We start from the raw sequence: 27,407 nt of genomic DNA, 5'->3' as shown, positions 1-27,407 counted from the left end.
GGTCCTATGATCCACCACTCCCAAGGAAAATTGTTAACATGAACTAGTTTGACTCCTTTGGTACACTTCAGTCTTGATATGGTGAAGCATTCTTGGCAAAGCTGCAACTGTGACAAGTAACTCAGTTCTTTGGTGGTGTATTGTAATACAGTGGGAATGTTGGACTGTCACCAACATGAGGCTGCTGGAACCAAAGTCATTTAGTTCAAAAATAGTTCAGATAATTCTCTGTAAACCGTCACAGCAATAATGGAGTTTAGCAATCAGAGTGTTTGCTGTCAAGCCTAGGTAGTATTGCTGGTTTGCATTTTAAGTATAAAGTGAGGAATTAAGAGTTCACCTTAGGAAGACATTGTAATTTTGAAGTCTTCTTAAGTATTCACTTGTTAGTGGATATGCTCTTGGTATATGGGGTTTCCTGTTGGTAGCAATACCATGTGCTGTGCTTGTGATCTCCTTGTTCTTCCTGTTAATTTTCTAGGATGCTGTTGTAGCGATTTCAGCCTATAAGTCACTGTCATCATTTGGCTCTGGGGAACATACAGTTCTTCATCTTCCTGAACAGGTAACAGTAAGGACTGCTGACACTTCTATCTGATATGGGTTTTGTCTTCTTGGAGGGGAAATACGTCTTTGTGCCATCTCTACAAGACAGACATCAATGCTTCCTAGAGGGAATATGAGCTCCTATTGCTGAAATGGAATGATATTGCTTTTAGTTAGCATATCTAAGACTTATGTGAGGTGAGTGGGACAAAGGGAGGCTGAGTGAGATCTAAACAGTTAGCAGATAGTTTTTCTTACTTTCAGTTGTTAAATCAGGTTATTTTTTGGACAACTGATTTGCCTTTTAAGCTTTTCTGTTAACACATACAGTTAAGTCTTGATATTAAATGGCTCTTGTGATTCCTGTTTCATCCTTTGCAGTCACACTTATGGTTAGTGCTTTTGTTTCTGGAGTGGGCAAGTCAGTTTGAAAAGTAGGTAATTTCTTTTTGGAAGCAAAACTTTTCCTATGTTTGTGTTGTGAATTTATACAGCGTAACATTTTGCTTTTTTGGTGACAAAGGCAGCCAGAAAGGAATTGAGATACTTATTGGAAAGTTTAAGTACGTATCAGACTTCAGTCCGATTGGTTGACGTTACAGAATGAAACACTGAAAGGAGACGAACATATAAGGACATCTGTGTGATATTTTTTTTTTTTTTATGTGAACCTTGCAAGGGAGGCTAGGCAATAACCATTAGTCTATTAGTAATTTATGGCATAGTAAATACTTCTGTAAGTTTTTATTTCTTGTGTTATGACAAGATTGGCTCCATTTGCATGTTGAAACTGGCGGTTGTGAAAAGGTTGGAAACAACTTTAAAGTTAAAAAACATACCTACTTTATGTAAATCAGTGAGAAGAGTTCAGCATAAACATTACAAATAAAAATTATGTTTTGCATAAAAGAGCACAAGATAGAATGAGAAAAATCTCTAAACAGTGCTGCAGTAATAAATCTCTTCCATGGTGGTATGACTGATGTTGGTACTTTACAATCACTAGAAAATGAGTAAATATGTTGTCACTGAAAGCATTTAATATGTGTTGTAATTTTTCAAGTTCTGAAAATCAGAAGGGTAAAGTAACATCTAGTAGAAAACATAGAATCACTGAATCATTTAGGTTGGAAAAGACCTTTAAGATCAGTGAGTCCAACTGGAAACACTGCTAAGTCCACAACTAAGCCATGTCTCCAGGCTCCATATTTACACATCTTTTAAAAATCTCCAGTGATGGTCACGCAGTCACTTCCTGGGCAGCCTGTTCAAATGCTTGATGACCCTTTTGGTGAAGAAATTTTTCGTAATATCCATTCTAAACCACCCCTGCTGCAACTTGAGGCTATTTCCTCTCGTACTGTCGCTTGCTGCTTGGGAGGTGATACTGCCTCCCACCTTGCTACAGTCTCCTTTCAGATATTTGTAGAGAGTGATAAGGTGTCCCCTCAGCTTCCTTTCCCCCAGACTAAAAACCCCAGGTCCCTCAGCCACTCCTCATAAGATTTGTTCTTCAGATCCTTCACCAGCTTTGTTGCCCCTCTTTTAATGTGCAAATGCTCTGTGTATATTATAGTACCAACATAAAGTATTGTTATACTTTGAAGAAGAAACAGTGAAAATGAAGTTTTAACAGTATTAATTCAGCCTGTAAGCATCAAGGTTAATTTTACTATTACAAATATTGACTTACGTACTATGTGAATATTTATTAATCAGTCTTACTTTTCATTCAGGTAGAAGACAAGCTTGTGCTTTTTCAGCTTCAAGTTAATGAAATGGGAACCTTTTAGTTGATATTTTTGACACTTAGAGTCATGGAACATAATAAGGAGTTGGAGTTTTTGTGTTGACATTTCCAATTGTTCCTTTTTAATCTTTCAGGCACGACCAGAAGTTGAACCACTAGAGGAGGCAGAGTATGAAGATGAAGAGGAGAGGGAAGTGGATCTTTTTGTTCCAGGATCTTCATATATCAAGCTGTTGTTTCTAACGCCAGCTCCTGTTTTAGGAGGTAGAATATATTCAGTATTTGAGATTGCTTTGCAGATTTATAGTCATGGTGACTGTACAGACATGTGGCTTTCTTATAATGGAATGTCATGTTAAAGTGCAGCCTTTATTTTTTCCTAAGAAAATGGTGGTCTTAGGAGTGTTAGGTTTAATTATCTTAAGAGTCTTTTCCAACCTAAATGATTCTATGATTCTAAAAGCTTTAATGACCAGCAAGTGTGGTTGTTCTGAGTTAATTGCTCCACTGAAAAGGTATGAAACTGGATTTGTAAGACAATGGTCTGAGTCAGTCAGAAGACCTCTGTTCTATTGGAGCTCATTATGTGGCATCTCATCTGCTGGAACTGTGCTATTACACGTTATTGCAATTAATTTGCTACCTCCTTACTACTTAGAAGAAGAAAGGCTGAAATGATTTTTAAGAAAACAGTCTCTGATTCTCAGTTACCCTCCAAGTCCTTGTTAGTGCACATGAAATCAACTGAAATTTCTAAAGGAAGTTTAGCTTGCTGCTTGTGAGATCTCCTCTCTTGCTTTTCCTCTCTTTTTCCTCGAACTTCGAGTGGCTGTTTCTTTTTCTTCCCTTTCTCTCTAATCTTCGAAGGGAGAGGAAAATCTTTAGTTTTTTTCAGCCTCCATATGCTGTCTTCCTGAAGAGGTGAGCACTTAATTCTATGGCAGCTGCAGTTAAAAGGCTCCAAACAGGAGGTGGGATTGGTGCTGGCATTACTTTTGAGTTGTGTGTTTTTGCCAAGTGTCTTCTCCAGGTCTGTGGGGTAAAAATGTCTAAACTTGCAAACCAAGCTTTAGGGCCTGTGTCTGCAATGCAGCTGACAGAAAAAAAAAAAGGAAACAAAGTAAAAGCAGACTGTCTATGGCAGTTGGTTAGAACATGCCGCGGTTTCAATTTACCATAGCTGACTACTTATGTGAGGAATTGCAAAATGAAGTTTTAGGTATCATTTTTCTCTCTGATAAAACTGGTTTGTTGTACAGAGCGTTAGAGTCCACAGGGTATTTGAAAAGGGTATGACAGCCAGTTTTTGGGGCTTTTTTTAATAGTTTTTCATTCTGAATGTCTGAGATTGTCTGAAACCTGGTAGTCAGAATTAAAAATAATACCATATAACAAACTATAAACTCCAGACAACAGCAATTTTGTTGTTGTTGTTGTTGTTATTATTATTATTATTATTATTATTATTTTTCAGAGATATATCTCTGCAGGAGGTTTGATAAGAATTTTGTTCCTGTGATGTTAGTTACATCTTTTTGGTTTTGGTTTTTTTTTTCCTTCAGGTTGCAAGCTTTAAAGTATGATTTCCTAACTTTTGCTGCTAATCTAGGTGTGTTATTACATTTATCCAGTTTCTAGTTTGAGTTCTATCTGGCAGCCTAGATTATTAGATTGTGCCTCTTACAGGAAGAATTGGTTTTGAATAGCTTGTAAGTACTATGTCCTTTGGCATAACTAGTAAGTGCAGTAATACATCAGCAGCGAATATTACCTGTAATAGGATGTGTCTGTCAAAGTCAGTGGATGGTCACCAGCAAAGAAAGAGCTGTGCACTTCAGATAAGTTTTCCTCTATTGCTGTAGCCATCTTAAACAAAAAAGCTCTTATAAAAGTCTAAAGCAGGTAAGTGAATAGTGTTTTTCATGTCAGTAAATTTAGTTTTGTTGGAAGAGTATGTAGTGTTGAGGATTCCTAAGGATAAAGATTTATAGTTTGATTGAATCACTGTAGTGAAAATTGCTGACTACCCTCTGGAGGTTTTGTTTGAAGAATGTTGGCATTTCGGGTGGAGAAACTAAAAAAAAAAAAAAAAAAAAGAACATATTTAGGTGTCCTTCCTGCTATGCTACAAAAATCTTTCAGATTTAGACTGCTACTCCGCTACGAAGTTGAATTGGGAAGGAACATTGCTGAAAATTACAGAAACTTGCTGAAAACAGGGAACATGAGAAAGTTCCGGTAAATAACTATTTCATTCCAAGCTGCCATAAGTATTTTTTGGACTTAGAAAGGATGAGTTCATCTCTTTCATCTCTTTTTTCCTCTAGTTCCTAATTAAGGCAGGACTGCATGGGATTTGGGAACTAACATGCTAGTTTAAAGCCTGAAACAGCTACTATAAATCCCGTTAAAACTCAGTTGTAGAAAGCGCTGAAAGACTTACAAACATAACAGGTTTGCAAGGTGCTGGTACAGTGTCAGCTCTCAGCTGTGATGTGACAACAAACACTGTGCAAGTGATGTATGTGTCCATACATGGTACATGTAGCAATACAACCCTTTTCTCTAATGTGTGCCTGTAAAGGCTTTTTAAAGGTGGTTTTCCAAATGAACATTATATTAATTGTGTATAACTTTAAAGCTCATTAGACTAAAACCATACATAGTTTGAAAGCGCAGAGCTTGACAAAAGAATTGTACTGCAGTTGTAACAGAAATCAAAGTAATACTTCTATATCCCTGTGTTCCCTGTTTGTATAGACATGCACTCTCTCCATCTAGCCTCTTTGCATTATGCTTCTCTTAGACCTCTTTAGGAATCACCTGGTTTTAAAGGTAATATTTTTTACTGGGTTGTTAAACACTGGTTTCATTTCTCGTTTTCCTTCTGTCAGCATGTGCTAGCATTACTGGTGTAGCAGTCAAAGAATGCAGTCCAGCAGCTGAGGGAATAGTTAAAGCTGGTTTTCTTTGTAATCCAGGTATCTGACATGACTTGCTCTGAGCCTCTTGCAGTTACAGTAGCAGCAGGTATGGTGTCAGAGAGACTTGCAAAGATTTCTCAATTCTTTGACCTTAAGCTTTCATCTGAGTGTGTTAGTATCTAAACAAATCTCTCTTGAAGCACTGGTATCATTTGCATTTTCCAGGACTTGTTTGGTCTCTGTCATAAAGCTCTGACATTCCCTTTCCTCTCTCCTCATTTCTTGCACTCATCTAGCATTTGAAGAGTTTACAGCATCACTTGTGAAACAGGAGATGACCAATATGCCCCGTGGTGTGTATCATTCTGCCTTGAGAGGAGGGACCACATACTCAGACCAGGGGAAGACCGTGGCAGGTGTTCCAAACTTCTTGCTGAAAATGTATGAGAGGAATAAACAACCAGGCATGACGTCAGGCCTTGCAGGTAAGCTGTCATTTTCTTGAAGTTAGACAAGGCTACATGCTTCGACTGAAAGATTTCTATGAATCTGAGACTGGATTACTTTAAGAAACAACTATGTGTTGTGATTCAGCTATTCTTGTGATTCTGTGGAAAGGGTCATTGGGCACTGGAACAGGCTGCCCAGAGAGGTGATTGAGTCACCTTCCCTGGAAGTGTTTAAAAGACGGGTGGGTGAGGTGCTGAGGGGCATGGTTTAGTGATTGATAGAAATGGTTGGACTCAATGATCCAGTGGGTCTTTTCTAACCTAGTGATTCTGTATGTGTTATGGCATTTGCATATGCTTTTAAATTGTTAGCTTTAGTAAGTTAAGTTTACTTTGCTTTGGGTTCTTCACTGACTTAGGCAAGGCTTACAAAGTAGTAGCATGAGTATTGATGCTGACCTTTCTTTACTCCTTCCCTTCTTCTTTAAGCTGGCATGTTGTTGTGTTACGACCTTCCAGTCCATGTAGGCAAAGATGGCAAGCCTATTAATCGATTTCTGGCCAGCAGGGCACGCCAATTCCAGCAAATGTTGGTAGCCCTCATTCATGAGGTAAGTTGCTGGCTTTTCTTCTCCTTTCAGAAGTATTATGCTTCCTTCCCTGCCTTACTACCCAATGTGTTCGTGCTAGTTAGGAATTAGTATCAGCTAGCAATGGCATATACGACTGTATTTATGAGGCACAAAACATCTTCTCACAATCCTAACTGCACCATTTTGGTGAAAATTCACAATAACTAGAAAATTTTTATCAAAATATCAGTGTTTCTGTTCTCAGCTGATACTGCTTTAAAAAGCCAAAAAAGTATTGTCTTGCTTTTTTCCCTCTTGAATAAAGAGGCAGGTGGAGTTAGCATTGTCAGGAAAAAGTTATTTGGGCCTGGGCTCATCCAACTGAATTTCATGCCGTAGTGTTCTTTTGGGGAGCAGAGTTTAACAGTACAAACAGAGAGCTTAAGCTTTAAAGCTTATAAACCTACAGGTTGCATATCTACCTGTATCAGTGATTATTTGCCATTATTACACTTACTTGTTTGAGTACTGGGGCACGGGGTGTGGCTTAAAGCAGTCAATTTCCATTTTGTGAGATTCTTTTTGTACAAGTGTGATGCCTGAGATAGCGGTACCAAAAAATGAGTTACATGAGATTTGTATACAGAGGAAAGAATTTCTTCATGTATGTTTAAGTCTATAAAGCATAGAAATTACTAATACCTGGGTTTAGCTTCCATTCAAATCTAACTTTAACAACAAGTGTAAAAAGGTAATTTAGTATTTAACCTTAATGGGCCAGACTTATTCTACCTCCTTGGTGCTGTTCTAATTGAAGGATTGGATGCAGCTGTAATAGCTGCCAGCAGGAACATACTAAGATTCAGAAGAGGGTTTTGATTTTATTTGAACTGGTCTCTCATGGGAGGCATAACAGATGTTCAATAAACAATGGTGCATTTGATATACTGTATTGCTCTTTACTGATCACTGGTGTCTTGAAAGAAGAGGATCATCTTCATCTTTTCCCCAGAAATAGGAGTATGCTGTATGATTGATTATTAAACAGAGGTTTCTAAGGACGTCTAAGTTACTGTAGTCATGGTGGTCAGACAGACCATGAACTTTCTGTAGTTTCTCAATGGATGCCTGGATCAAACTGCGCAAGAAGTCTTTGGGGTTTATCACAGTTACCTGGGCTAGATTAGTTAATAATTATCTGTGACTGTTTCAGTTCTTGGAGTAATTCGTCCTAGGGGTTTATGGGAATAATCTCTTACCAGCTTCACTTAATCTCTGTTGTGAAAATCAGTGAGGATGAATAGTCATATATGTTCACATCATGTACCAATGTTTTGATGGTTTTCAAAATGTATGTTTTCGGTTAAAGTTATTAGGCCTTCAGCTAAGCTACTCATTTTTTCTTTCTTTCGTGGAGAAGAAGGGAACAGTTCAAGGTACATGTAGAAAGCACAGAGGCTGCCTTCTTTCAGCGCACAGGCATGGTAGAGGGTGGCGTTGACAGTCTGAACTGGTGCAGTGCTTTAAGGTAAAGGAGGAAGGTCTTGCCTTTGTGTGTTTCTCAGTGTTGGAACTGGCACAGTTATTTTTCCCAATAATTGTGCCTGTAATATTTATAGGCACAATTGCAAAGTTGGGTGCCAGTAGCAATGTGTACACTATTAAATACTGCTCCACAAGTAGTAATTGTGTTAGGCACTTTGTATACTCAAGGAAGAAGTATTCTCTGCCTCTGCTTCAAGTGCATTCATAAGATGTGCTATGATGACATACATCTTTGAGCAGTGAAGTGGAAAGCTCCTTCTGTATATTTCTTTCCTGGTTTGGTTGTGATGTACTCAGAAGATTCAGGGCTTATTCAGATGTTGTACCTGAAGAATATAGGGATAATTGGATTTTCTGTAAGAGATTTCACTGTAGTGTGTTCTTCTCTGCCTTGATATTTTAATGGATGAAGTTCAGATTATTAACAACTTTGTGCTGGTTTCCACTACTAAATGTACAGGAAGCCCCTCCTTCTGGGAGAAAACACCATTCAGGAACTAAGTTTGTTGACAAAATGTTTCTTTTTCTCAGACTAATGTGCCTTGGAGAAAGACAACTTTTTTCTTACAAGGGAATACTGTGGGGAAAATTTGGAAGTGTATGCATACAAGTTTGAGCCTCTAAGCAAAATTTGAGATGAAAAGAGAGGCTACTGGTCTATTTCATAGATTATGGATATGTAATGCTAGCTTTATGAAATCACCAAGGCTGCAGTTTATATGTACTTTGTGTAAGAAAGGCATTTAAATACATGTCTAAACATTTCACTGATATGGGAATATTATTGAAAACATGTTTTCATAGCCACATATTTGTTCGACATGAGCTGAATTTAGCAGCAATGTGAATTGGTAGGGCTATCAAGGTGGAAAGCTGTTGTACTTAGTAAAAGAGCTTACTGGTATTCCCAGTCTCCCTGCTCTACAGCAGGTTTAAGATGGGCCATAAATATTAATGTTATCACAGCTTCTAAGTTCTTTAAACAGTATTATCTCAATTGGATAGCGAGGGAAGCATGCTTAATTTATCTGTTCCCTAAATTTGTTTTGTGTGCCCTCTGCTGGCTATGTATCACCACAAAATGAGGAAGCAATTAAAGATCTGTGGCAGTGCAAAGGCACATGTGCCTAAAGAAAACTCATCCACATCTTGCCATGGTGTTTGATTTTTATTGGGAGTGCACTGGAGAGGGGAGACAGGCTTCTGATTTCATTTGAAATTACTTTCCAGTCTTGCGGAAGTGTGCAAAACTTGTGCCATGTGTATTAATAGGTGTTGAAGTACAGTAGTAGTCTCTATGACAGTTTGCCAGCGTTCCCTGTCTTGGGTTTTGGCTAACACAGTCTCTGCTTGTGTGTCTTATCAAGGAGACATGCCCTTCTTAAGTATCAATCAACAGGCTCAGATTACTAGCTCCTAGCTCATGTTTCTCATTACATCAGATGTCAGGCTGCAGCTCTTCCTTGAAAACAACTTGGGAACCTGACCTGGCTATGTTGCCTCCTAAAAACATCCCAGGACCAGTGAGGCAGTGTATAGCAACCACTTGTTGTTGGTTAAAAGTCCCTTGAGCCTCCTTCTCTGTGCCTCCCACCGTGCAATATCTTCTTACAGGTAAATTGTGCACTCAAAAGAATCTGTGATGATATTTTTTCATCTTTTTGGTAGAGGTAGACAATAGAACAATCAATTCTGTATGCCGACCATGCAATATGATGAGATATAACAATTCACATTCACGATTTAAAGTATAGAGCTTCTGTTGTTCATGGATCTGAAAACACACCAGTTTAAAAGGAGAGGACACCTGAACTCCTATCTTTTTTCAATAAAATGTTGCTGCAATTGAGACAACCATTGAGAGAGGGAAATAGAGACTCTTCTACTCAGTTGTGATATGCATGTTTTGTGGATTAATATATTTTGATATATAACCTGCGTTCCATGCACATTGCATTTGGGCAGAGGTACATATATCACACAGGACTGTGTCTGGAAAAACTTTGTTGGCTTTGAAATTGTGAAGCATCTGTTTAATCTGCCACAGGCTAGAAAATTACACGTAACTGAGATCACTTGACTTATTTTTTGGTTTTCCACATGCTCTGAAAAAGTCTTTAAGGCAGTTTGCTATGGCCCTTGCTGAAGAGAACAACATTGGGCTCCTGAGGAAAGTCTGTGCACATGCATCACATTGTGTAGTTGACTGAATTATTCTTTCCTTATGAAGTTGAGGCTGTCATACCTGTGTGAGTTGCTCACACACAGGCCATTACACATTGCTGTAGGAAACTAAAATGTTAATGTACTTAATTCTCCATTCTGGTTGGGAGAACTGTAGCATATTTATCTAAACTGTCTTTGAAGCGGTATTGTTCTCCTCCTGTTAGTTCTCTACTGGTGCTTCCTAGAAAGCAACTACATGATTAGTTTCTATTTTTTATCAATTCCTTTACTTAAAGGAAGTTTGAACTATGTACTTGAACACAGTTATATACGCCCCAGTCCTGGCTACTAATTGCTTATAGTTAATCTCCCCTGTATTTAGGTAGTTAGATACTTACATTTATTTTAATTATCTGTTTAAAACTTTAGAAGTACCTAAGTTTTAAAAAAATTATGACAAACAGAAACTGTACTAACATCTTCGTTGTGTACGTATGTTTGTCTGCCAGTGCTACTAATTGTTCTCCTTATCACCACAGATAATTTTACTCCTCTCTCTGGGATCAATTATCTGTTGGACTACCTGAAGCAACCAGTTTTATCTGACCTGGGTAATAATGTTGGAAGTAACTTGGTGTAGGTAAAACCAGAATGGAGAATTAAATACATTAACATTTTAGTTTCCTACGGCAATGTGTAATGTCCTGTGCACATGATTACCTGCAAATCACAGGTTGGAGAATATACATTCTGCATATGTTAGACTTAATGTAATCACTTTTACACTTTCTGGTCTCTTGCACAGGTTAACATTCAGCCTTCTGAATGGCACTGCTCCATAATGCTACCACAGTCCTGGTTAGGATTTATGACTCGAACCTACAGTGCAGTCCTGCAGGTAATTTTGAGGTACATAATATCATGCACATTAATGCTCATTTAAGGGGTTGTTTTATTTTTACCAGCAAGAGCATTCTTACAAGTTACAATAATTTAAAAATAAAGTTTGAGGTGTTCAATGATAAAATTTATGAAAGGGAAGTAAAACTAAAATGAGTCTTCAATTAATGACAGCTCTGTCTGGGGTGCGTCACAGAAGTATAACCTCTGCTTACAGTTGAGATTGTTGCAGTCTTGTTCCTCTGTCAAGCTACGGAATGCGTCAATTCTTAGGAATTACACAATGTGAAATTTTAGCTAGAGCTGTAACCTATTGTTTTGTGGGGAAATCTGTAACAATAGTATCACATAGGACAAAGAAGCTATCAAGGAGTAATTAAGGAAGTAGAACTTCTCTTAAGCTGCATGTAATGCTATCATGATGTGAAGTACTTGTCTTTTGGTTTTTTCCCACCCTATCTAATGATTAGGAAATATCTTGAAACCTCTCTTTTGTAAGGTTAGCTAACCTGATATCTAGAGCAACCGTTGTCATTTATTTTTTCAACAGGGAAATGATCTAAAAAACTTCTAACAAATAGCTGCTTTCTAGAATGCTCTGTTTGTGCCACTAGGAGGGCATATTTGTTTCTATTTCCAGGCCACATCAGCTGTTTTCAGCATGAGCAGCTCAGGTTGCTGAGCAAATTCTAGAAGCCCCAGCTGTTCCTTGTTTTGCTGTGTAGCAAAAGATACGCCTCTCTAACATTTTCAAAACAAATTTTATCTTGGCCATCAGCAAAATACCAGATTCTAAGCAGAGCTAGCCACATTGTAATAGCAGCTGCTATTCAAATTGTAATTTTAGATTGTAACTGCACAGGGGGCCATTGTTGCTTGTGTTTAATTAATTTCCCATTTTACTTCTGAGTGTTGCTTTTCCTATTTTGCTTGACCATTCCAGGATTTCACAGAATCACAGAATCATTTATATTGGAAAAGACCTCAGAGACCATCCGAGTCCAACCATAACCCTAATACTGCCCTGCTTCTGCTAGCTGTGCATTTCCTTCTTGCCCTTCAATTTGAACATGAGGTCTTGACTCGACCATATTGGTGTCTTGCCTCCCTTTCCTGGTTTCTTACACTGAGGGATTTCACACGAAGCTTGGCGTTTACTGGACTTGTTTCTGAAAGCCTCTCTAGAATTTTGTGCCATTTTACAGAGCAGTAGAGCCTATCTCGATTGCTTCTGAAGTCCCTCACTGCAGACTTCCTTTTTAACTGAAACCTAGTATCTTTACTTACTCCATATGCATTTCATCTGAGATGGCCAAAAGAGACTGCAAGATAAGATAAGTAGTCTGGTTAGTACACAATTCAGTATTTCTCAACAGCTAATAATCATTTCTACAATGTCACGGCAAGTGTTCATTGAGTCCAGTTTGCCAAACACTTGTGTAGGGATTTTTTTTCCCTTAGGACACTTGAAAGTCCTCTTGGTTTTTATGTCTACTTACATGCCTAAGCACTTCTGTCAGTTTGTGCATTCAGCGTGTTACTGAGACTGATATCAACTTCATTATGATGATTGCACAGGTTTTGATTTAGTACAGAACTTAAGCCAATGTTTTTGTGTTTGAGGCTCTGGAGCGTGTCCAGAGAAGAGCGACAAAGCTGATGAAGGGGCTGGAGAACAAGTTTTACGAGGAGCAACTGAGAGAGCTGGGGTTGTTTAGCCTGGAGAAGAGGAGGTTCGGGGGAGATCTTATTGCTCTCTACAACTACCTGAAGGGAGGTTGTGGAGAGGAGGGAGCTGGCCTCTTCTCCCAAGTGACGGGGGACAGGACAAGAGGGAATGGCCTCAAGCTCCGCCAGGGGAGGTTCAGGCTTGACGTAAGGAAAAAATTCTTCACTGAAAGGGTCATTAGGCAATGGAACGATCTGCCCAGGGAGGTGGTTGGGTCACCTTCCCTGGACGTGTTTAAGGTGCGGGTGGATGAGGTACTGAGGGGCATGGTTTAGAGATTGGTGGGAATGGTTGGACTCGATGATCCGGTGGGTCTCTTCCAACCTGGTGGTTCTGTGATTCTATGAAATTGCAGTGGGGTTCTGTATAGTTTTTATGCAGCCTTCTCTTTAGTCAGTATGTTCTATCTGCCTCTTTGATCTCTGTGGAGAGTCATCTTTTGAGTGACATCTGGATTTACAGGATTGACTCTCTTGTATTCTTATGCACACCCAAACTGCAAGCATTCGGTACCTGAAAAACACATCTTATGTGCCCATATTTTTCACATAAGACTTAATAACTTACTAAGGAGCAGAAACTGACTACATAAACAAGTTAAGATGTAATTATCTCATGTCTGGAGACTGAACATTAGGCAAAACTGCTTACTGTTTTTAGATAGTGATTGTTAGAGGCCAGAGTGCATATCATCTCCTTTAAGGTATTGAAAGAATTGTTTTATGAGGTCTCGGGGAGGCTGAGGTCATAGAAGGGAAAAGAATGAGGAATTCTGCTTTAAGTAGTGAACAGAGGCAGTGGTGTTCTGCTGTTACAATCAACTTTAGCTAACAGGCTTCTAAATCTTATTCCCTCCTTCTTGTACCCCTTCACTGAGAGGATTATCAGGCACTGGAACAGGCTGCCCAATGATATTTTACTTAATATATTGTGTATTGCAATAGGATCTTATACCAAAAATGTTCAAGTTCACTTATTAAGTAGCTACATCTGTTACCTAAGTGTTCTCTGAATAAGTGTTGTGATAACTGGCCTTGTTAGATCCACTTCAGACTTATTTTGTAATTCTGCAGGGGAGGCAGGCAGAGCTGGAAATGCAGTTAAAACATAGAAAAGAGGATCCTGAAGAGGTGCAGCACAAACAATTTACTGCCTGGCTCTGGTAAGCGAGTGTCTGCTTGCTCTTAATTCCTTGTAATGGCAAGTAAGGAGGCAGAGGCTGGCAAGAATTTAAAGCCTTTAGATTTGCAAGTTTAAAGACTATGAGCACTGGAAAAAATGGCAGATCAATGACCAAGGTAAGGCTGGGGGATTGTGCAGGAAGAAAGACACTGTTGGGTACTTGTCTGTGAGGATTCCCATATGCACAGGTTCAAAGGTACTTTGCCCTCTACAGTGTCTGAAATTTTGTAGGGTTAGCAACTGGAAAGAATGGAGAACTGTATTTGGTTGTGTCATTTTAAATCAGGATTGTGCAAAGAGCAGAACTTACATATAGAGACTAAGTGAGCTGTCTCATTGAAATTACTTGCAAAAGATACGTAAGCTGTGATACGATGTATGTTGCAGTAAACCGAGACACACCTCAGTTCATATATTACGTTGGCAATGTTGCCCCTGAGGATGTTGTTTAAAACCAAGGACGTACTGCACATCTCAATCCACATCCTCAGTTACTTCTGTTTTAGTCAGCTGAGAAGTGTCTGTCAATCTGTCAAGATTTAGCTATGTATGAGTGTAGCCAGAGGCATGAAGTTGGGCACGTCATGGACAGAAGGAACTACATACCCATGGACAGTATGAATACCTGTTTCTGTGCATTTGGAACACAGTATGTATAAAAGGAACCAAGATGCCCTTTGCCTGTTTCAGTCACAAAGCATGATGTGTCCCACTCAACAGGAATACACTTGTGTTTGTTTGTTTTATGCCAGAGAAGTATAGATTACAGAGTTTCATAGTAAGAACCAGAATGATACGATATTGTAGAAGAGATTCTTTACATAGTAGTGGCATAATTTTCTGTTGTTGCCCTGCCCAATCCCTTTCTTGGTAGGGTATAAATAGGAAACATTTTCTGTGTGAGAAGAATGACTATAGTAATGCTGCTTTTGTAGATTTCTCCTGAATGGATTTCTGCTCTGTGTTTCCTAAATAGTATTCGCGTAAGCTCTGTCAAAACCAAACTGGATTCCATTTAGCACTAACGAAATCAACAGTAAGAGTTGGGAGGCTAGTATTAGTTCCCATGTATTTTTCCTGTTCCACCTTAATTACTTGGTGCTTCGGGCTCTAACTCAAGTACTCACTAAGCATTTGTATTGACCACAGTGTTTAACTTGATTGTGGACAGCTTGATACAAACTTCAGTGTTAATGATTTATTATATAAATACTGTGCAATTTCGCATTGATATTTGCCAAGTTGGTGTGTTTCTAGCGTACTGTGTGCAAAAACTGTGGTTATAAAGGAAATCCTGAGGAATATTCCTGAAGGATTAAATTCTGAATTTAAGAGATACTCTTAAAGCTAGAGTATAACTCAGTCTTATAACATTTGACCCTATTTTACGAGGCATGCATTTTAGTCTTCTAATCATGTGTTGTGGAACTGTGATTGGAATATATATTTTCCTGTAGGATGACAATCATAGCAAGGATGGTATTGTATGTTGTAGTATGCAGGATCTCTTTCCTCACTCAAATCTGGCAATATAGAAGATTCACTGCATCCCTAGTTCTGTCTTGATATGAATGTGAAACTAAACAAACACAGACCAGTACCCTATTGTAAAGCAACTGTAATAATGCATAAGGAATTGTAACTATTCCTATGGCTTTCAGTTAAATAAATTCAGGTTATTGTACTGCCTACTGTCATAACTGCTCATAGTGGTTTCCAAGAGTATAGTAAATGTTGGATAAATTGTTATGGTTGTCCACTGTAAAACATACTCATTTTATTATACTAAGAGCTAGCACAGTAGTCGGGCAACTTGTGTCTAGCAGCTCAAAGAACAGACAGCTATTGTATGAACCTACCTTTTTATAAAAAGCAGTATGAAGTCAGGTAAGAGCCCTTTATAAAAAATAGGTAGCGCATGTGAGCATGAAGAAATGTTGGGTAGTATATAAGCAGTTTTATGGTTTTAATTCTTTTGATTTATTTGTGCTATGTCTTCTGTTAGGTAGGTGAGATAACTATTAACCTGTAATGGACATGTCTAAGTCACAAGGGAAAATTGGCTAAGTTCATGCTGTAGTATGACCAACATGGTATAAATTCTTTGTTTCTGTTGCAGGGTCAGAGATATGTTGACTGATGTCATCAAAGGCGCTTCCAAGTAAGAACTGACAATTTATTATGGATGAGAATGAGGGGTTTTTTGTGCTGGAAGATGTTAGTTTTTTCTGTGGTTGATTATCTGCCAGTTTCATGATTTCACATGACTGCTTCTCAGGAAAGAAACTCTTCCCCACCTCACGCTTTCAGATTTTTACCACTGACGGTGCCTGTTAGAAAGACTGATTCCTAATGTTTTGAGTATGCACTTTAAAGTCTGTCCTTTACCTAACAGCCTGTTTGTATCAAGTAGCTTCATTTATCTAGAAGTTGGCTCATCTGTATTAGAGTGTGGGTTCTTCAAAACCGTTGCACTTTCTGTTAAGGTGTCATTTCTGTGCTTAGGTTCCCTCAAAGACAGGAAATTACATGTTTTCACATTGTGATGGATGTGTTCATTTGCTATTAGAATTAGCACATCACTTTCAGGCAGCAGTAAGTATCTCAACCTTCCTTCTTAGGCTGCCAAAGTGGTTTGATTTCTTCCTTCCACTCTCCACTGACAGCCCTTGGTTAACCTGAAATTGGCCACCTGCACAAGATTAAGCAAAAGCATCAGAAGTAGTGAATCCACATAAGAATGAGTACATAGAAAATCTTAAATCATAGAGAAGTCATTATTGAAAGAATTGCAGTGAAATCTCAGAAGACCATTCCAATGTTGATATTCTTGTAAATGTATAAAGGACTAATATTAAATACTTATATGAGTTGAGAGTTCTAGAGATTTTAATAAAGACTTTCCATAAAGGTTTGAACTTTTTCCTTTTTTAAGTTATCATTATTCACATATCTAAAATACTTCCAGCTCTTCCATTTCCTTGCATATAGGTCTATCTTGGAAGAGTCAGTTTAAAAGGGATAAAATTGGAAGATTGATATTTTAGCTACTCAATAAATACTTGTGTTAAGGTAATGTAGTAGAAAGAGATAAAGAAAGGAGAAACCACATAATAAACTTTAAATATATCATATTCTCTGTCTCAGAATTAAAGTTATGATTTTAGTTATGGAATTTCTTTAGCAAAACTGGCTGAGTAGAAGCATTTCCTCATGTGGGAAAGAGTAGTGAATGTTCTTTAGGTAACAACAGAAGGATTTCCTGTGCATAGGTCAATTTTTTGTAAGAAAATACTGAAGGTTTTCCTCCTATTTTCAGTTAAGAGTAAAACGTAATCTTTTTCCTCCTGGCGCTTTAAGGCTTTTTACCTTCATTAAATTTAAAACATGCAACTTCCATGTGTAGATTTAGAAGTTTCTCCCTGGTTTTGGTACATCATTAAAAAGTAACCTTTTAGAAGGTTAACAACAGCAAAGGTTCCATACATAGATTAAGAAATTTTAAGGCAAGAGATACAGGGAGATTTCACAGAACTTAACTAACCACCTAGGTGTAGTTATTTGTAGACATCCTTTATCTAAGAGGACGATGGTGGAGTATCGTTGACCTCTCCTATTTGGAACACTGAAACTAAGACCTGTGTGTTTTATTTTAAAAAGCAAACCAGAAACCCAGAATACGTTTTTATAATTTAAGTGGGATCTTTGTGCTTTGAGCAAATGCCTATAATTTGCAGTGTAGGTGTGTTTTCAAAGTAACCATTGAGAAAGTTTTTAGAAAAGAAATACTATTGCAGGAAGAGTAGCACACTGTGTACTGGTCTAGCTAACAGTTACATTCTTTCTCTTATTTGTAGGTGGCAGATTTTTTTTTTTGTCTTGAGTTCCTTAAAAGAAAAAGTTTGCGCCCTGGTAGAAGTTAACACCTGTGTCATTTTTCATGATGTTGATGTTTCTGTAGCACAGGGGAGTAATTCCAGACTTTTTTTCAGCTGAGATTTCCATGATGGCTGCTCTGCTAAACCTCCAGAACAGATGCTGTTGCAGTGAAGTGACACCTGCCTGTGTAGTGTTCTCTGCTTGAAGAGATTTTTTTGTTGTCTTGTGTGGAGCTGGTACTAGCTAAGACCGATTGGTCCATTTCTGAGAGTGCTGCTTGCTTTGCAGGATGCAGTCCTAATTATAGTAGGAGCAGGCTTGTATTTTTGTACAACTTTGTGTGTGCTAGGCTTTTTATATATAAGACAAACAAGAAAGAAGGCTGAAATACTTCTTGCCCCTATTCTTTCTCTAATTCCTGAAGGCGAAATGCTATGGGCTTTTGCTGAGCTAGAATGCTGGCCAATGAAGTTGCTAGGTACAATGGCCTTTCCTCCTGGGCCACGTGTAGCATAACTTTCCTGCACTGATATACATGTTTTATTGCCTGCATCTCTGTTACACTTCTTAACTGTTTGTACTTTTGTCCAGAGACAACCCAGTGGTCAAAGGAAACTGTATTTTTGCCTTAACTGGTCTTGCAGTTGCTGTAGCCAAATATGAAAGCAGCCTTTCTTCAGACACTGAAGGGTTACCTGAGGTGAGTCAATCTGTGAAAGAGATTCTGTGCTTTTATTGGAATATGATGAAGCAATATGACCGGTTGTTTGAGGGTCTAGTACATGGATGTGAAGTGCTTCACATTTTGAAGTTCAGATTTAAACCTGCTCAGTGAATTCTATGTGATAGCTTCTGTGTGATCTGTTCAAAAGCAGCTGGACTGCACAGGTGCTTTCTAACAAGGAATGTAATGACCAACACATTGATTTGTTGCTTTTGACAGATGAGGTAGAGGTCTAGTGAATAATGAAACCCAGCCAGCCTCTTTTCTCACCTCCTAATCAGTTATGACTGTGTGTTTTAAGGTGGCAGGCTCAACAAACTTGCTATTTCAGCATCGCATCAGCACAGTATCTTACAATGTTTCACCAACTGTAATTGTTCAAGTTTTACATGCAGGGATCAGAAAGATCTTAAAACCAACTGATCAACTGAAGAAAAGTACAGATCAATGGGTATCTATTGTAGGCTGTATTTAATGCATACAACTTTTGCATACGGACAACTTTTGCTAATGGATCTAGCAGACTTAGAGGACATAAGGCTTGCAAGGAAGGGAAGGTAATGCTCTGAGAGCCCATTTATTAATTTCCTTATTGTGGTGTTTTCTACTGACCTGGAATCTTTTTTAGCGGGGCAAGGGGGGCAGCTGGGAGAATTGTGAGTACTGATTTGTTAGGATTTTTCTGCCTAATGTCTTTGAAGAGCATTTTGAATGAAACTCTTTTGACCTGCCTAATGGTGGAAGAGCATTATAGTGTGACGAAACAGTGTGTGAACAGTTACTCATGGAAGGGAGTTCAACAGCTTATGTAAAAATGCAAAATATGTCGTTGAGGTAGGGAAGAACTTTTTCTAGTTGAGTTTTGTTCCACATGTGTGAAAACCTTTCAGAAACTCATTTCCATACTGAAAAGCTACAGTCATCCACTATTGTTCAGCATCTGAGAGGCTGAGACATTTGTGGCGAATGGTTTGGATATTCATTCATTGCCATTTTATTCCTTCTGTTAACACTAGTTAATATACTGCTCCTTAAATCTGAGAAAAATACATTGTCATGCTGTGTTTGCCCTCACATTTACTTGAATTCTACCTAGAATGAAGAGGGCTTTTGAACCATATACGTGATGGGGAACCTGCCAGTTGTTAGCAACAGGGTAGATCACAGTTCAAGGTGCCGTTTCTGTGTAGCTGCAGTTGAATTATATATTATTTTTACATGGATCCTTTTTTGTCACAGGGCAAGTTGATAACACTGGTAGTTTGTCTGTGTGAAGGGCTGAATCGCTTTTATTTTTGGCCAAACCTTTAAGTGGATGTTTGGGGAGACAGAGTCCTGATTTTTAAATGCCGTTGGTCTGCCTGTATATGATTACTGTCTCAGCAGAATTTAGGTGTTCCTGACATAATTCAAGAGATTAAAGTGCTTGGCCTAGATATTCTTAGAGGGTTTTGTGCTTTATAACCAAGCCAAATCAGTATAATTGTTCAAATAGTCATGTTCGCTTTTTTGTGGCTGCATTTAATTTATGCTTCAGAGTGAAGAGATTCTTGAAGTCAGTAATTTACACTGAGTTGCAGAAGCTCAGAGCTGTGAGTACCTTTTGGCTTTTTTTTCCTGCTGTCATTGTGAGGTTTGCTTGCAACTCTCAAGCTTTCACTGAACAGTGTCTGATCAGAAGTAGTGTCTGGAAGGTCAGCATTGGCAAGTAAATCATACTGCTTACTATATAGAAGAGTGGCAGAATAATCTCATTCATTCCTGATGATGATAGCTGGAACATAAGCTGCTGAGCTTCTGTTCAGGTAGAATATAAAAAAATAATATTTGAGTTTGGTTTTTTGCAGACTGAACCTGATTTTATTCCCACAAAACACTGGATTTCCATGGTCACAGAGACCCTCCTTAGTATTGTGAATAGCCGCTATCACCCTAAAGGTCAAGTCTTCCCATGGTTCTACCAGGTACGTGTTGTGGCATTAAGAGAATAAATCTGTATGTCATAACTGGAATTCTTAGTGTGGAGTTTTCCTATAGTAATTGTAATACAGGAGAATAAAAACATTTCTTGCTATCGTTTTTTCTTTTATTGTGTTTTCTGCTTATGTTTGGGTTTGTCATGACTGTCTTACCAAAATAGTAAAAACCACACATGAGGATACAAGAATGAAGGAAGTTTTAAAAACACAAAAGCATTCAAACCCTGGCAGGTTTATACAAAACAAAGCCTTCTAATATGAACAAACTTTCCTCAGACCAGCCTGAAATTCTCAAGCCATTTTAGTATTAGGCAGTTCTTAAGTAGGACCTTGGCAGCCAGCATGGTTTCACCAGGGGCAAGTCCTGTATGACCAACCTAGTGGCCTTCTGTGATGGAGTAACCATATCAGTAGACACAGGAAAACTAACGGATCTGATCTATCTGACTTTTGTAAAGCCTTTGACAGAGCCCCCACAACATCCTTCTCTCTAAATTGGAGAGATACGGATTTGATGGGAGGACTGTTCGGTGGATGAGAAACTGGTTGGATGGTCACATTCAGAGAGTAGTGGTCAACAGCTCAATGTCCAGATGCAGATCTGTGACTAGTGGTGTTCCTCAGGGGTCTGTACTGGGACCAGTGCTGTTTAATATCTTCATCAGTGATATAGACAGTGAGATTGAGTGCACCCTTAGCACGTTTGTAAATGATACCAAGCTGAGTGGTACAGTTGCCACACTGGAGGGATGAGATGTCATCCAGAGGGACCTGGACAGGCTGGGGAAGTGGGCCTGTGAGAACCTCGTGAGGTTCCTAGACTTAGATTGAGGCAATCCCCAATTTCAGTACAGGATGGGGGATGATGTGATTGAGAGCTGCCCTGTGGAGGAGGACTTGGGGTGTTGAGGGATGAGAAGCTCAACATGAGCCAGCAATGTGCGCTCGCAGCCCAGAAGGCCAACTGTATCCAGGGCTGCATCAGAAGAAGTGTGGCCAGCAGATTGAGGGAGGTGATTCTGCCCCTCTGTTCGTTTCTTGTGGGACCTCACCTGGAGTCCTGTGTCCAATTCTGGAATCCTCAACCTAAGAAGGATATGGAGCTGTTGGAACAGATCCAGAGGAGGGCTACAGAGATGATCCGAGGGCTGGAGCACCTCTCATTCGAGGGCAGGCTGAGAGAGTTAGAGTTGTTTGGCCTGGAGAAGAGAAGGCTCCGAGGAGACCTTATAGCAACCTTCTGGTACCTGAAGGTGCTACAGGAAAGCTGGGGAGGGACTTTTTTTCAAAGGCAATAGTACTAGGGGCAATGGTGATAAACTGGAGAGGGGCAGATATAGACTAGACATAAGGAGGAATTTCTTCACAGTGAGGGTGATGAGGCATTGGCACAGGTTGCCCAGGGAAGTTGTGGATGCCTCATCCCTCAAGGTGTTCAAGGCCAGGCTGGATGGGGCCTTGGGCAGCCTGATGTACTGGGATGTGTTCCTGCCCATGGCAGGGGTGTTGGAACTAGACGATCTTTAAGGTCCCTTCCTGACTCTGACCTGGAGATGGACTGAAAGCTCTGTATAGACCTAAGGAATAAGTATTGCTAGCTTTTAACTATCTGTGGTCAAAATGACCAGGTTTGGAGATTGAATCATGAATTGATAATGGAACTTGGGTCCTACAAGGCTAAATAGTTGTAATGTTTTCTAACCAGAACGTTATTAACTGCATTTATGAATTTAATCCAGTAGATGAGATGTTATAATGGCATTAAAAAGCGGAAAATTACTGATGAACCTGACTCAACCTTGTTATGTGACCCCTGTGGTCGCCAAATAAACACAAGACAGGTTGGATATAAGGAGATTGAGCTAATTTGTTGGTTGACACCAACAATTCTTCCAGAATTGTTCTGTGAATCCTGCCTGTGAAAATAATGCTGTTTAAAAAAAAAGGTGGGTTTGAGATAAAACAATATACAACGTTTCATTTCTGAAGTCCTAAGGTGCACAATAGAAATTGCTGTCTTGCAGAGTGCCTTGTATTTTGCTGGGATTTTATTTCTTTTTCTTTTCGAAGTTGCACATGGAAGTTGACAAATATACATTTGGCTATTACTTACAATCAATCCATTGCTTTAAAATTAGAGGTAGATGTATGGATTTAACTTCCAGAATGGAAAGGAATGAGAAACCTTTCTAGGGGATCTTTGTTCTAAAAAGTATCTCTACTGTTTATCTTGCATGATCTCATGATATTTTGGCATCCTAGGTATGATGCTTTTAATGAAGTGCTTTTTACAACTCACTAACTTCTTAGTGTGTTATAATTATATACGTAACATCATGGCTGGTATGTTTGCCCTTCTGATCATGCTGCTGGATATCTTAACAAACAGGATGAAAATTAAAATGAACTAACATATTTTTGTGCAGACTAGCTGTTAAATTCTAGTTGCATCTTGTCTTATCTTTTGTTTACAGTTCCATGTTTAATGATCTTATTTACACTTAGAAATTAGATCCTGAATTACCATAATTCTAAGCTGCTTACAAGGTAAAGCAAAAAGAAGAGTTACCATGAGCAATTCCATGAAATGCTGTTTATTGCCAGATTGCAATACCTCTGTGCTGCGATTTGCTGTATAGGTATTTATTTTAAATTCTAGAAATACTGAGAATTACTACCAGGAAAGGAATTTTATTTCCCTCCCCCAAGAGGAAAAAGAAAAAAAAATTATTTTTTTTTATGTTTTTCTAGAAATCCTATTCAGGTGAAAATACAGCTAGTGTTATAGCTCGTTCATGTGCAGCAACTGCTTTGTCTCTCCTGGTGCCATTTTTCGTTGTATCGTGCAAGGAGAAGGTTGAGGAGGTCCTGAATATACTGACTGACAGGTTACCTGGGAAACTAAATGCTGATGAGTCTCAAGCTGTTCAGATCCATGTGGGCCTTGGTTTGGGGATGTTTATCTCACGTTTGTATGAAGAAAAAGTTAGGTAAGGATTGCCCTATGTAATGTAGGCGTTCTGATAACTTTCTTCTTTTTCCTGCATATTGCGTTAAGTTCTGAGGAATTACAGTATTTACAAGTCTTCTGTCTTCATCCGTGATGCCTTGCTGCCTCTGACTCAGCCACATAATTTGAGCATGGGCAGTCTTCGGATGATTAGTCAGTGGTGGCAGCTGAGCTACACACAAGGACTAAAATGCTCTCAAAGGAAAAAATTGTTTAATCACTTTATTTTGGAGTATGTGAATTTTTTTGTTTGTTTGGCAATTATTGAAATTAATAAATTTATTTAAACATTTCTTATGGACTAAATACATTTTTACTCTGCCACTGTCCTGTATAATTTCAAAGCTTAATCTCACACGTTGTTCTAAGCATTGGCTGGCAACAACAGCAAAGCTGGTAGGAATGTAGCTATAGCTAATACCAAATCACAGAGTTACTTGGTGTTAAATATATCCTGTTCATTAGGAAAACTGTGTGTGTTTTGTAAAAGAGAGGAGTCCTTAAAGTCTTTGAAGTGAGATGTAAACGCTTCCTATTTTATCAGTAAGGTAGGCCAAGAGATGGAGGCAGAGATTGACAGAGCTAATATCTTTAAATGTTATAGATTTTCAGCTTATAAGTAGTTACAGGTCTAACTGAGATCGTGTTCTATCAGTGTCTTCTTGTTGTCAAGTGTGTTATACAAATCCTGGGTGCTGAGTTTCTGTCTGGGGGTTGTAGCAATAATGAGTACCAATTAAGGTCTGAATATGTTTTATTATTTGTGTATGATTAAGTTTATTTTAACGTGACACAAATGACCAGTCATATAGTTATTGCTTACAGACTAGTATGAGAACTGGTAAACAGCAAGAAAAGAACTGTATTTTCTGGCATATTCAGTCTTAGCAAGAGGTTTAGTATCCTATGTGATTTAAAGAGCAGAGCTGCATTTTCAAATTTTTATCTGTTTTGTTTTGGTTTTGTAGTGATGTACCCAGTCAACAGATGAACTTAGTTCTAATGAAGTCCCTGGATGCACTGGAAGACTGCTGCTTTGACACCAGTCTGGAGTACAAGTGAGCTTCCTTCATTACTGATGATATTTTATTATGTTTTTAGTTCATGCTTCTATTCCTTAATTCTATACAGAAGAGTATAAGGATAGGATAAGAAGCCTGTTCTGTGTACTTGTGTAGCATCACAAACTTGCGCAGGCTAGCAAGACCTTCGGATGTCCACATCCCTGCCCAAACCCCTCAGTCATGGACTTGGACTACATTGCCCAAAGATTTACAGTCAGGATTTGAAACCCCCAAGAGTGGAGACAGCACAATGTCTCTGAACCCTATCTCTGTTTTTGGGCTGTCCTTACCTCCATGTGAATGTCCAATCTTTCAGCTTGTGCCTGCTGACTCTTGGCCTCCCACCATGCAAGAGCTCAACTACATCTCAGTCCTTTCCTGTCAGTGCTGGAGATGATGTTGGGTGCCCCTAGAACAGCACTTCTCACTCATGAACCAGCCATGGCTCCACAGCCTGTCCTGTCAGCAAGGCTCAGCATGGGCTCCAGCCTTGCTCCCTCAGTTGCCTTCCATTAACTTGTTCCAATTTTGTTGGTGTCTTTCCTGCATTTAGAGCAGTATTCCAGATGTGTTGGTAGCACAGAGTAGAGGGATTATCCCTCCCCTGGCTGTCATAGAATCATAGAATCACCAGGTTGGAAAAGACCATTTGGATCATTGAGTCCAACCATTCCTATCTGCCCCTAAACCATGTCTGAGCACCTCGTCTACCCATCTTTTAAATACCCACAAGACAATCACCCTTCTTTTCTTTTCCTAAAGGTTGTTTAGATGGTCATTTGAGGATGGCACTGCCTAGGGTATGTTTCTAGGCTGCAGGAGCCATCCTCCTCGTCTATGGAGTTTGATTCCACTTGAAGTGCTTTGTATCTGTTCTGCATGGGAACCTGGGAATTTGTCATCTGAATGAGGACAACATGTTTTCTGTGCTGGGCAGGAACTTGCTGCCATTCTCCATCTTTTTTCTCTTCAGTCTTGCATTTAGTGGATGGGGAGTTCTCAACTGTGCCCACTCTGGCTGCCTGCTTGGTGTGTGAGAGGGAGCATAGGGTGTTGCTCCACTGGTCTGTCTCCCTCTCACACTCCCTAATGGTCCTCAGTCTAGTTATCTCCTCCCTTAGCTCTGACACCAAGCGGAGGAGTTCCCCCACGCGAGCACAACTTCCACAACTGAAGTCAGTACCAGTGATGTGAGTCAGTGTGGGAGGGGGGCACTCCCAGCAGCCCAGTGTCTGGGTTGCTGCATGTGCCCACTGAGGCTCTGTCTGGGTGGCTGCATCCATCCTGTCTGGTGCAGCACCTGGAGCAGCCTTAATTTTATGCCGGGTGGTCCCCATGGTCCTCAGTCCCTTATGACCAACCTCCAGCCCCTCCCTGCTCGAACTGCCGCTCAAACTGCCCTTTTTTTCTAACACACTCTGCACCAGTTTGCCACACTTCTGTTCACAGTGCTCCCCAGAGACTGGGTCATGACTGTGCCCTGCTCATGTCGCCAGTGCACTGCTGGCCTTCATCTGCCTGAGGGTATGTCTGGCTCTGGCCAGCTCTAATGCAGGACTTTGTTTTCTCTGTGTATATTTGCTAATGAGCGTTAGTGTAGAATTGTGTATAGAACCCTTGTGTATAAGCCATGTCCTTATTTGTGGCTGTTCATGTTTTCATATGCCAGTTACTCTAAAAATGTTGATTCTGAAGGGTTTTTGTATTTTCTTTGCTGGGTAAAAACACCACTCCAAGTCTTATAGCCATACTCATCATCTTCATCTCCAGTTACTGAAAGAGATTAGCTTATAAATATGAGTGAAGTTCTTCTTGGAAGTTTCTTTTTTACTTCGCTGAGTAAAGTCCATGGCTTTTCCTGCTTTAAGTTGGATAGCAGAAGCTTAGAAGAATGCCTGAGGTCTTAGCCATGTACGTTTTAACTGCTTGCTACATACAGTGTCTGTTGTTGGCCCGCTCAACAGTGCCTTGTTGGCCCAAGGGGAAAAAATAAGACTTGATTCTTAAAGCTACTGTGTATATGTGCCAGTGAGAGGTCAACTTCAGAGCAGTGACTATCTGCTATGCTTTTAGTATTTTGTGATGGCAGTCAGAGCTGTTCAGAAATTTTCTGACAAAACTTTTCAGTGTTATGACTGATCACCTGTGGAAGCTGAAACATGTTGTGGGAGCACAGGTGCTCAATTTAGTGTGAGTTCTCTGCTCCAGAATGGGATTTCTGGTCATAGCTGAAAAAGAGGCAGACTGCGAAGCTGTTGGTGCCTTAATCTTTACAGGCATCTCATCTGCTCTCTGGCTCAGTCACAAGCTTCCATAATTTTTTGCAGACTGAAACACCTCTTGCAGGAGCCTGAGAACTAGTGGTCCCACAATTAGTATGTTTAAGTGGGGTATAAGAGTTTGGGATATCAGTTTAAATCAGATGTAGAAGTTTGAATCCGTACTTCCTTCATACTAGTTGATGTTCTTGGTTTTGTAGCTGCTGGGGCAGAAGGAATAATGAGGCTGTATGTGTAGAATTTATTATTTTAAATGCACATTTTCTCTTGCTCTTCTTTCATCTTGTATTTCCCAAAAAGCATAACCTACATATGAAATAAAAGCCATTTGTAAAATTGACTTTAGTAAGTAATTATTCGCAGGGCTAGTTATTAGGCAGAGGTCTTTTTGCCCAACCAAAGCATACGTAATCCTCTTTCTTTTCTCTTCTCTTCAAGCACTGGATGTATTTTGGGAGTGGGACTTGTTCTTTCATTTATGAGTCACAGTAGCCAAACCGAATCACGGGTACATGTTTCCGCTTCATTGCGGAAACTCTGCAAATACCTGGACAGCAGTCAGGACCAAAGCAGATGGGTCCAGGAGGTATGAACTATTTTATAACAAATTTAAATTCTTCCTTTTAGTTTGTTGCATTCCTTTAATAACTGTAGATGTTTTACTGAAGCTTTGTATCTGTAGTAGAAGAGTGCCTGGTTTCTAGTATTT

At 39.4% G+C, this 27,407-nt stretch overlaps 1 protein-coding gene across 1 annotated transcript in view; it reads left to right on the top strand.

Moving 5' to 3' along the window:
- FOCAD (focadhesin) overlaps positions 1-27,407 on the top strand; it is a 94,614-nt gene that overhangs the window by 45,110 nt on the left and 22,097 nt on the right. Inside the window, exons 18-29 of the mRNA XM_069881192.1 lie at positions 482-565; positions 2,431-2,560; positions 5,517-5,705; positions 6,159-6,280; positions 10,758-10,850; positions 13,655-13,743; positions 15,883-15,924; positions 18,234-18,342; positions 20,214-20,330; positions 23,097-23,335; positions 24,324-24,413; positions 27,137-27,284. Of these exons, the coding sequence (XP_069737293.1) occupies positions 482-565; positions 2,431-2,560; positions 5,517-5,705; positions 6,159-6,280; positions 10,758-10,850; positions 13,655-13,743; positions 15,883-15,924; positions 18,234-18,342; positions 20,214-20,330; positions 23,097-23,335; positions 24,324-24,413; positions 27,137-27,284 (1,452 nt within the window). The remainder of the gene's footprint in view (positions 1-481; positions 566-2,430; positions 2,561-5,516; positions 5,706-6,158; positions 6,281-10,757; positions 10,851-13,654; positions 13,744-15,882; positions 15,925-18,233; positions 18,343-20,213; positions 20,331-23,096; positions 23,336-24,323; positions 24,414-27,136; positions 27,285-27,407) is intronic.

Source organism: Phaenicophaeus curvirostris, chromosome Z (genome assembly GCF_032191515.1).
Source record: "Phaenicophaeus curvirostris isolate KB17595 chromosome Z, BPBGC_Pcur_1.0, whole genome shotgun sequence".
In the NCBI taxonomy this organism is placed as follows: Eukaryota; Metazoa; Chordata; class Aves; order Cuculiformes; family Cuculidae; genus Phaenicophaeus; species Phaenicophaeus curvirostris.
The sequence above is the reverse complement of the archived record's forward strand: the minus strand, read 5'-3'. Positions and strand labels throughout refer to the sequence as shown.